This window comes from Jatropha curcas, chromosome 9, assembly GCF_041381405.1.
Source record: "Jatropha curcas cultivar XTBG-Jc1 chromosome 9, XTBG_Jcur_1.0, whole genome shotgun sequence".
NCBI lineage: Eukaryota > Viridiplantae > Streptophyta > Magnoliopsida > Malpighiales > Euphorbiaceae > Jatropha > Jatropha curcas.
The window spans coordinates 6,651,652-6,663,696 of NC_143159.1; the positions used below are offsets into that span (position 1 = coordinate 6,651,652).

Genomic DNA, 12,045 nt, shown 5'->3' on the forward strand with positions numbered 1-12,045 from the left:
TTTTTTCTCAATTCACCTTAAATATTAATGTATTTTTCTCAATTGATCCCTCGTAAAATTCAAAATAAAATCATGTTGGCACATAAACGATAACTAGGATTAGCTAATTCAAGAGAGAAAATTTGCCAGTATCGCATAGGATTATGCCCAAAACTTTGTTGAGGTTTATTAAACCTTATAATACAAAAATAAGTTCACCTACTAATTAATTAGATTTTTAAAATTTTCGAACTATTAATTCACAGCAAATAAATAATTTTTCTTTTAGCATTGAAAAAAGAAATAACGTATAATTAAAATTTGAATGGCAGAGGAAAATAATTATTAAAATAGAAAAACTATAAAATTATGTAATTTAAATTAAAATATGAGAGAAGGGAAAATAAAAAATGGTGCTTAATCTAATAGTGTGAATAATTGAAGGTATTAGGTAGGCAGGTTGCAGTTATGATGGCTCCCTCTCCCCACCGGCAAAATACGCTAAGTTTGAGTCAGACACACGTCGACCAGCCCTGCACCATATGAATGTCTGCGTGGCGTTTTTGTAATTTGCTGCTCAAATTCTTAAGTTAGACTTATCCAACTCCCGCGTCCGGTTGCATCCACGTTTAGGGCGTGAAGTTTGCAGACAATTGCATTTCCGATTTTAATTTTACTTGTGCCGTGTTTGGAATCTGAAATTTATTACGGATTTTAATTTTGCTCATGCTGTTGTAAGTTATACACATGGAAACTTAAGTCCTTAATATAAATATCGTTAGATGAATATAGTACACATGGAAAGAAGGAGGTTGTTAATTGTTTAGGTGAAAGGGACGTTATTAAAAAGGAGTTGTTGAGTAAACGTTGAATATGATTATTTCACGTTATTTTTATTTTTATTTTATTTTTTGAACAATAATCTCGTGCATGTCAACCAATGGGAAATGCATTTGCAATCTGTATTAAGATTATAATAAAATATTTTCTTTATTTTTCGATGTCAGGGTAATCAAGAAAATCGAGCTATTTTTTTAAAAAACGATTTTTTATTTTCAAGAGAAAGAAATATTATTCAGATATTAAAATATATTTTTTAATTATTAATTATTAATAGCTATCATCATTTATTACCGGTCATAATTATTCATCACCATCAATCATTGGAGATCATTATAATTTATTATTTTCAATATTTATAAAATTAATTTTCAATATTATAAATAAACAGTGGAGAATGAATTATTTAAAAAGTAATATTTTTCATAAAAATATTTTTCAAAAATAAGTTACTTTTTAAAAACTAACAGAGTCTAATAATTTCAATAAACCTTAAACTCAAAAGCGATTTAGTGTAAAAAGTAATTATTTAGAAAAGAAGGGTTAGTGTAAAAAAATAAAAAATCTGTGTTCGCGTCTAAAATAAACCCCACAAATTTAATTTATTACTTATTTGATCTCGAAATTTAATTTAATTTTTTTTCCAAATTTATTAGTTATTTACGGTCCTATCGCTTGTCGTACATGGAGAAGAGAAAAATGTAAAAGAGTATCTTGGTTTTGTTTGCTTGTATGTAGTATGTATTTTGTTTGGAAGTGAGTGAGTTGGGCGGATTCTGACCAACCATTTGGGCATGGGGTCTACGCTTCAATTTCCTTTTTCCTTATAGCCGAAATTGCACTTTTTGTATTTTTATTCAATTCATAGATTCAGTATCAGATCTTATTTTCCCTACTCATTACACACTAAATAAATGACCTCATATAGTTGTTGGTTGGTGGCGTTCTATCATTATTATTATTATTATTATTATTATTATTATTTAACAGACATATTTTGTTTAATACATATTATATATTATAGAAATTTATTATTTTTATTTTTACATAAATTATACTTTGTAATTTAATTAAATGAGCGATATTTTCTAAAAAATATCCACCATTTTTGTTTAGACTTACTCAAAAATTTATCCAGCAGTATTCTTCCTCTTTCATATTTTAGCTATCATTATTTTTTTTTTCTCATATCATATGTGATTTTAGAAAATTAAATAAATAGTAATTATTTTTTCCAACTTTATTTTTGTCGTTTGATATTTTACTAATAAACATATCAATTATTTAAAAAAGCAATAAATGATAAGTTAATTGATATAGTAAATATTTTTTAATTTGATATTTTATTTATTTTCTCAATTTTTTTAATTACCTTCAAAGCACTTAATTCGTCATTTAATGAGTATTAATATGTTTTCCATAAGATTTTTTTGTCTCTTTTTGTTGTTACACTGTGTTTAGATTCGTGAATAAAACGAGAGGAAAAAAATTAAGAAGGAAAGTTCACTTATTTGGGAATAAAAAAAAATGTGGAAGGAAAATAAATTATGAGATCACACCAATCTTTTTCCTGGAGGAACATAATTAAAATTATAATTTTACCTCTACTTACTGTACTTTTTAAATTCATAATTTAATATTCATAAAATCATTTTTCTCTCCTTATTTTTTCTTAAATCCAAATATGAAAAAAAAAAATTCTTTTATATTTTTTTATTCTCTTTCCATATTTTTTTTCCTTCCTAAGTTGATATCCAGAGACACAATTAATTTTGATGGATTTGCAAAATTTGATGCGCGCATGATCAACGTCCAAAATTTGATGCTGGACAGGAAGCACGTGTTATTCCGTACTCTTTGAAGCATAAGAACAATTCTCGTGACTGAATCTAGTTTGACTTGGGGCGCTCTTGTCAGGAGGAGATGGAGATCCTCTGCATGCGTTAGCTTAGTAAGAATTCCAGATTGTTTGACTTTCCCGAAAACTGTCTGCACGGACAACCATTAAATAGTAGGACACCACCTTATACTGCCACGTGTTTATTGATGATTGTATCTGGCGGCAACATTACTTAATTTCTCCGACAAGCTTGGCGTTATCTGTTTAAGAAAATTAAGTAATTTGTTTTTTTTTTTCTCAATTTTTAAACGAGATAAGAACAATTATATAAATAAATACGTTGTATTTTTTTTAAAAGATAAATAGTTTGTATTAGTTATTCTATTAATTAATTATATGTAGGAGTACTTGAGGGTAAATCGGTAAATTAAAATGGATTAATCGAATTAAACAGTTATATTCAATTTGATTTTGTTGTGCGGTGCTCATTCAGGTGGGACCCACAATAAATTTAAAAAGAAAAAAAAAAGGAGAAAAACATGCTGTTTGAAAAAGTAAAAGGTTGGTTGCCAACTATTCAAAGGTCAGCAACCAACTACGAAATTAATGGAGAGCCGTGTGTAACAAACACACGACTCTCTCATTCCCTCTCCTATAAATAGGAGAGGATGTTTCTCAGTTTAGATGCACACAGCAGAAAGAAAGAGAAAATGTAGCGAGAGAGTTTTCTAGTTTTAGGATGAGTTCCTAAAATTATGAGAGAGAAAAATAGTGAGGAAATTATTATGGAGTGTTTTTGGGAAACACTTTGTGTGCCACTATTTTTGTATTACTCTCTTTGTGTACCTACTATTTTAATAGTGGAAGAATGATTCGGATTTTGTCCCGTGGACATAGCCCTAAATAGTTGAGGGTGAACCACGTAAATTTCTGTGTGTCACAAGTTTATTATTTCGCTGCATTAATTTCTCTTAATTGGTTGAAAGGGCCAATAAGTGATATCAGAGCTGATGCCCAACAATTGGTATCAGAGCTCATGCCCAACAGATTTTTGGTAAAAGATCATTTAATTTGTTAAAAGCAAAACAATTTATAATTTGGTTTTAGTTTTTCAAAAACAAATCAAAATCAAATCAAATTGTAAATAATATTATTTATGCAATGCAATATAATTACTTTAAATAATTATTGTTATACCATATAAAATGAGATAAGTATTGAAATAATGTTGATCAATTTTCTTATTTTAATCTTTATTGTCAATATATTTTAGGAATATGTTGAGTATTATCTATTTAAATTAAAAAAATGCTAATTATACGAATTGATAACCATAATAAGTTTAAATTTATTTGTTGTAAAAAATTGAAATAATTGTAAATTTAGTATTTCAAACCTCAAATACATGTAGCTCGCCTGAAATTTAACTGGAATGTTAAGAGCCACGAAGCATGCTTAACAGCTGGTATGGGGAAAACAAATTTATTTATTTATTTCACATGAACGCATGTTAGCTTTAGGAACATATACTTTTGCCCTTTGCCTTCATCTTTCATAAAAAAAAATTATTCTTTAAAAGATATTTTTACCCTCAACACATTAGTTTAATTTAGCTCAGTTTTATCAAATATAATTCATTAATAATAATATTAAAAATTATAAATATTCATATAAATTAGATATAGAACTCTAACATTAACAGCTAAAAAATTTCAGTAATTTTTTAACAAAATAAAAGAATTTTTTTTTTTAACAATGACACTAAAATTAAAAAAAATATAATATTAGATCTTTCCTCTTGAAATTAATATTGATAAAAAATATAAATCTTCATATTAGCAACTAGTCTATTAATTGATTTGGATAAAAAAAAATAATTATTCTGGATATTCTATACTTAGATTGTTTTTCCGAGAATTTGTAACATATGACGAACACAGATGACTACTCCATGCAAATCAAGATATAAAGTCTCCAACTAAATAAAGTCAAATATCATATTTTTATTCAGTAATAAACCCTCACAAAGAAGAGATAAAAAAACTCCAAATATGAAAACAAAATAACAATAAAAAAACCAAAAAACGGACAAATCTATCGTAGAAAAAACAGATTTGAGTTTATTAGAGTGAATAAAAGATTAAAAGGAAAAGGAATAGTAGGAAATAGGGGCTGCCGAAGCCTCAAAACAAAACTAGAGTTAGAAAGCTAGAGAAAAAGGAGTATCAAATTTGCTAGTATAGCGTTGCATCCTTATGATTTAAAACCATCTAAATCCATCCAAATTTTACACAGCTCGGTGTTATCTTATACCTAAAATAATTTAACTTCGTCTAAACACTTTTATTCATAGTTTGCTTTTAATTTTTATGTTAAGTGCCCTAAACCCATTATAAATTATTGAAATTTCTTTTCACCAATATATATATATATATATATATATAGAAATTTCTATCAGAATTCACTCTTTTTCATATTGTATGTTCTCAAACCTTGCAGAAAAAATTTTGTCGGGCGATGTAATTTATTTTCGTTAATCCAAATATTCATTGGTATTTTCTTAATACAATCGTCAAAATTTTTAAAGCTTAACGAATATAAATTGTAAAAAACTATTGAAATAATAGCGTAAACCTATAAAAATATCATTAACTTTTTAATTTGTTGTAAAATCAGTCTAATTTGATATTTATACCCTGAATAATCTCATTTTGAGACTTAAATATATTAACACCTTATTTTGAAATTAGGCTAAAGGTTTGAAATAAAACAATATAAATATGAAACTCAAAGTACAACCTTGTGTTAACTTCACCCAAGGTCTTAAACCTCTCCATTTTGATAATGCAATTCACTCCGGAACTTAAACATCTTCCCTTCTTTCTAAAATTATAGTCTCAAATATTTTTAGAATACAACAACTATTCAATATCACAAATTAATACCATTACTCCATCCTATAAATTAAATCTATTCTAGGAAATGACTTATGTGGAAAAAATAAAAACAATAATAAATATTAATTGTTATTTCATTAAAATAATTTATTTTTGAAAAATATTATTCCCAAAAATATATTTTTCTTGAAAAATATTTTTCAAATAATTTATTTCCGTTATTTGGTTGTAATCATTAAAAATCAATTAAAAATAAGTATAATTATAGAAATTTAATGTTTTAAAATTATATTATTAAATATGGTAAAGATTATAAAGATGATAAATTATAATAGTCGTCAATTACCGGCCGTAACCAATAAATGATTAATGAATTAATAAATATGCATTTATAATATTATAATACGTTTGTCAATATCATGGAAAAATATTTTCGTCTCTGAAAAAGACGTAAAGTCATTTTCTTTAAAAATGACTTAATTTCTCTTTAACCATGAAAATATTTTCCGTTCATCGATTTTCTTGAACATCCTGAATATTCAAAAATCTAAAAAATATTTTTCAAGCTAGTTATTTTTTGGAAATAAATAGAGCTCTAGAAAATAAAAATAAAAATAAAAATAAAAATATATATTCAACCTAGTAACAAATATTCTTATCAAATTACATACTAAAAATTCTTTATCTTTGCCATAAAATTTTTTCTATGCCAATTTACCCTCTAATTTATATCTTCTAGGAGAACGTAAACGTGCGTTTGATCAAAAGTTTCATTACTTTTGATAAACTAAATTTAATAAATATCTTTTACTTATTTGGACAAAGCTCAACCGTTTAACCAGTACTACCTAATTGGAAAGAATTTCTACAAGGAAACAAAAAAGGGATTCTCATTCAACAAATTTGCATCGCCATTGTTTTATTCAACAATTTCAACTTTCCCAATGGAAATCAAATTGTTCTATATTGATTTTTTGGATTACTTACTGGATTTGAAGTCACCATCACAAAACGCGTTGAACAGGATTGTTTTGTTTTCTTTTTCTTTGGTTTCGTTTTTCGTTCTTGTGGAAAGAGGTTTTGAACGCTAAGTCTAGATGTCATGATTCCTAGGAATTGAAAATCTTGGAATCCTATTGTCTTTGTCAACAACTGGAACCATTAAACTATCACGTGTTCCTATTTAAGGATACAAAAGCATAGGTTTTCAAATTTGGTTCTTCGCAAAACAATTTTTTATAAGTAGATTTAATGAAAATGTTATATGCTATTTTTTATTTTAATGTTTAAACTAATTTTCAGATATTAAGTATAATTTTATAATATAGTTTTTAGTGTTGCATTCAAATACTCTCAACCAGTTATACATTACTAAAAAACAGCTAATAATTATCAAAACAATTAATTTTACTGAATATGTCAGGAATTAGAGTCTTCCATCCATGTATATAAATTTTACAAGGTGATTAAAAATATTAATTTATTTTTTAAAATTATAATAAAAAATTCATTAATTTGACTCAATTACCATTTATTTCACATCACTGATAAATTAATGTATTTAATATATATAAGGGCAAAACAAAAAAATCATTAACTACTCTTTAATATTTTCAAAAACTGATTTATATTTATGGATAAAAAAATTAGTTTAAAAGGGTTTACCAAATTGTTTAGACTTTCTGGGTTCTTTTTGTTAGAAAAAAAGAAGACATAAACCACTTTTCTATGGGTGAAATGTCTTTGATTTCTTAATTCATCATAGTGGCAACTTTTCATTGATAACTGTAATTAGCTATCTCCCAAAGCATCATAATTTAAGCATCATGTTTCATTTATTTTATTTTGTTATTTAGACAGTATTAAGAATGAAATTCAAAAAATTTTCTAGAATTGGAGATTTTTTGCTTTTCGAAAATTACCATATTAGACTTGCCCAAAGACTATTGAATCAAACATTAACTATAAAGTAGCACCAAATGGTGTATTTTTACTGCTATGCATTGTACAAATTAAACTTGTAAATAATTTAATATTTTTAATTTCAATTTCAATTTCAATTGAATACTTAAAAAGTTTCATCTCTACCTAGCTCCTAATGATGGAAGAACGGCATAAAGAAAATGGATTTTTCTATCAAAATAATGTATGAAAAAAATTCATTTGCCTATCTAATGTAATATTTAAATATATATATATATATATATATATATATATATTGAATCTATCATCCAAGCTAAAGGTTTAATGTATGATCTTCTTATGCCTTGCGAAAGCAACATGCGTTTTAAAAGTACTAAAACATTTAATTCAAGTGGAAATTTCATCGCATCATATAATGTATTTAAACTGTCAATTTGACAGATAGTTTCAATACATTGATATCGTGCACTCATATGTATTTTTTTAATTGACTGAAATTAAAAAAATAAGCCCAAGAGAATGAAATGAATCCTGTGGATATATAAAGCTTATGCAGTAAGTGAAATCTCAAATGTAGCATATGTTATTGCCTTTTTTATCAGAAAAGGCTGAAAAAGAGTAGAGAAAGAAATTAAATCAATGACAAGCGGCAATCTGTATCATGTAGGGAACAAAAGGCTTCCAAAGCAATGATGCTTCCATAAGAGCTTTCATCAACAAAGCCTCCCATGTGCTTCAAGAATTGGCAGCAGAGCTATCATTGCCTTCTTCCTTTTCAGATTTTGGGGTAGGAAAAGTTCTCTTTTTTTTTTTTTTTTTTACTTTTTTGAGATAAAGGGTAGAGAAAGCTTTAAACATTTTTTTACCTTTCATATCCTGGTCTGAGCCATATCTGCCCACTTTGACCTTTGAACCATGTCTCTTTAACTTTTTATGGATTCAGCCACCAATGCCAAGATTTCCAATCTGGGAATCCTTTGCTGTTACCCTTTTACAGGTTTTTTTCTTGGGGTTTTCAAGTGTAAATAATCTCAATTGACGATAAATGATTTAAGAGGTCACATAAATCCAAGACAAGTGCAATTGAAAGCCCAAACCCAAACAAAGCCCATTGGACCTATCTAGTATTAGTAACGAGCTGTCATGTTTTTAATTTGATAAAAAGCCCAAACCCAAAAAGCTACTTCTGAACTTGTTTAATCACCACTGCTATACGACATCGTCTACTCTCCAACCTGTGTATAGTTGTATCCTCCATTTGCGAACCTCGCTTCGATTTATTAGAAGCCAAATTTGACGTTTTTGGAGTGGAAGGACACAACCAGTTCAAGTAAGCTCTGGTTTGTGTTATGTTTTTGTTGATTCTGTTGATGTAAAGACATATCGGGTTTAATTTAATGTTCCCAATTGGCTGATTTGTGGTTGAATGCATGAGGTTTTTATACTCCGAGAGGCCTACTTTGTTCTTGTTTTACATGGATTTAATGCACTTTCGTCAAATTATTTGAAAGTCTTGATTTTTTTTTTTTTCTTTTTTTAGTTCTACAATACTACAGTGTAATTGGTTGCATTGCTTGAGGTTCTTATTAGAGTTTCAAATTCTTGGAACTGACTACATTTGAACTCAACATGCAAATGTTTATTTTTGCTTTAGAATTTTTGAATTAGCTTAATTTGGAAAATAATCTCAGAAGGTAGTTGGTTTTCTTTTTCAAATTAAATTAGTCGTTGATCCAAAAACACAGCCACCTTTGATCTTTCACTTATCAACCTAGCAGCCCATAAGATATCCAAGAGTGTACAGTGGAACATGGTTAGTCAGCAATAGGATCCTAATCCTATTACACAAGATTCATTAGTTTTTTGTTGTATGGTTGTTATGTTTTGACTGGACTCAGTTGTTGCAGATTGCAATTAAAAAGTCCTTTGAATTCTCATTTTTCTAGATTAGAGAACTTGGATTCTCGAGACCCATGTGTTGTGCTGAAATACCTCCTCCTCCTTTTTTAATTCATCGAAAGAAAGTCTACAAATTTGAAAAACAAAAACAAACCTATCCATGACCATAACTCAAATATTTGAAACTCAGAACAGAGAATGAAAAGAAATAGTATTTTCTGGGAGTGTAAGCTAAATACAAAAAAAAAAAAAAAAAAAAAAAAAAAAAAAAAAAAAAAAAAAGAAGGAAAAATCGTAATATTGTTAACTTCTTCTCCATAATTATCTGTTTCATTCTATCAATAATATTTACAGTATGAAATGTAACAATTAAGGACAACAAAAATTATAAAAGAACTTTGAATGTTTGATTTGAAAATTGAGACTTCAAAGGTCGGCTAGTCTGACCTAAGAAGGATTGATCATACCCCAGACTGTAGGCCATTCTATGATCTACACTATGCTCATACTAGAACTGCTGGTTCTTGATCTGTCGCTTGTTGTTGAACTGTTATGCCAAAAAGGTGGTCTTAATGATTCATGACCGAGTGGCATTGGCCTGTCTGGTAATGTGGGGATGTCAATATCACCCTCTAGCATCCTAAGAGCATCAGCAATGGTAGGTCTAAATGCCACCATTACATGAGCACAAAGAATCCCAACAAGAACAAATCTCTTCATGATTCCTTTTGGTCCCTCCGCTCTTATTGTCTCATCAAATATCTTTTCTATATTTCCTGATTTTGCTAGCATCCATGCCCAGTCTGTAATCAAAAGAAAAGATGAATTTGCTGTATCAAGAACCTTCCTTCCACTCATAATTTCAAGGATCACAATTCCAAAGCTATAAACATCGCTTTTCTCTGTTAATTGCCCATATAGAGCGTACTCTGGTGCTAAATAACCATGTGTGCCTGCTACCCTTGTTGTTAAATGAGACTGACCGTCTAAACTTTGCTTAGCTAATCCAAAATCTGCAACTTTTGCTTTCATTTCCTGGTCTAGTAGTATGTTAGTAGTCTTAATGTCACGGTGGTAAATTGCAGGTTTGAGACCATAGTGCAAGTAAGCAAGTCCCTTAGCCACATCAAGAACAATATTCTTTCTCTGAGGCCAAGTTAATTGTTTCCTGCTATAGTCACTGGACAAATGATCACTAAGACTACCATTAGACATGAAATCATAAACAAGATATCTTCTTTTACCTTTCAAGTGATCGCTTGCAACACAACATCCTCGAAGAGAAAGAAGATTTCGATGTCTGATTTTGCTAATTATCTCAACCTCATTGGAAAATTCTTCATCTCCTTGTGAATCCAAATCCTGCATTTGTTTCACTGCAATAATAGTGCCATCTGCCAAAGTCCCTTTATACACAACTCCATAAGTTCCTTGGCCAATGAAATTCTTTTGCAAAAATCCATTAGTAGCTCTTTCAAGTTCTGATAGGTGAAACCATTTTGCACCAGAATTAGGCAACACACTAGCTCTAAAACTGCTTACATATTCCTCATGTGGAGCATTAAGCTTCTTTTTCCTATTCCATCTCCTGTACCAAAGAATTATTCCAAAAGCAAGTAAAGCACCGACAAAAGCTCCTACGAATCCAAAAACCAATCTGAGTGAGTTATCTTTTTTTGAACCTTTTGATTTCTTGTTAATTGCAGAGCCTGACAATGGTAAGCCTAGCATGCAACCAGCTGTTGTAGGATCCAACGGACCAAACTCATTGACGATTGCAGCAGCATATAAACAGGTGAAGAAAAAACATTTAGAGGTAGCATTTGGGTTTATACTTGTTAATTGAGAAGTAACCTTTTGGCCAGCATCAAGACATGAACTGCATTGCAATCCCGATACATCACCTTTACAAGATGTCTGCAAAGAGGTAATCGGACCTACCTTTTCTATCCAGTCTTGTGTATTTATTATTCCAGCACAACTGGAACTGTTACTAACAAATTGATTTGAACTGTTGAAGCAGATAGGAACAAATGATGGGTCTACAGACATGGCAGCAAGCCTTGTTTGAAAATCGGATAAACAAGAAGATGAAGCAGTTTCATTAGGAAGTTGAAACATTGAAGTCTCTCTTAGATGTTGAGCTATTCCCATGCCAAAAAGGCTAAGAAGAGTCAAACAGCAGTGGCCTTCATCAAGTTTGTGACATCCAGATGTGTCCCATGGAGTGGTTTCAACATAGCTGAGATCTACAGGACAGGAAGAGGAAGATGAAGCTGAATCAATGGAAGAAATGGCGAGGAAGAAGAAGAAAAAGAAGAAGGAGAAGAGCTTATTGGCCATGGTTAGTTCATAATTGTTCAAAAATCAAAATAATAATGTATTGGAGTTATAACATAAACAAAAGTATATGAAGCCCGTTATTAAAAACTAATCAAAAATGGCTGGCTGGGTAGCTAATATATGGTCAAAGTGCACGTTTTGTTTTTAAGTTGGACACGCAATTACTTAATTTGTTTCATTTCCTTGGGGGTGTTGTTCAAGGCCACTATAAACTAAGATTCAAAAGGGGAAAAAGAAACAAAAGGTGGAAGTTGCCTTGTCATTTCTTTCTATGGCAGTGGGGTAGCAAGGGCTGTGTCTCAAACCAGCCCTATAAAGGGTTAT

At 29.3% G+C, this 12,045-nt stretch overlaps 1 protein-coding gene across 1 annotated transcript; it reads right to left on the reverse strand.

Annotated features, from left to right (window-relative positions):
* Positions 1 to 9,676: 9,676 nt before the first annotated feature.
* LOC105638956 (putative receptor-like protein kinase At1g11050) lies at positions 9,677 to 11,847 on the reverse strand. The gene has a single exon (XM_012222872.4). The coding sequence runs from the start codon at positions 11,719 to 11,721 to the stop codon at positions 9,871 to 9,873; it is 1,851 nt and encodes a 616-aa protein (XP_012078262.1). The 5' UTR covers positions 11,722 to 11,847; the 3' UTR covers positions 9,677 to 9,870.
* Positions 11,848 to 12,045: the final 198 nt, after the last annotated feature.

What these genes read in the sequence shown, in the direction of transcription:
- LOC105638956 (XM_012222872.4), bottom strand. Translation starts at nt 11,721, where the DNA reads ATGGCCAATAAGCTCTTCTCCTTCTTCTTTTTCTTCTTCTTCCTCGCC.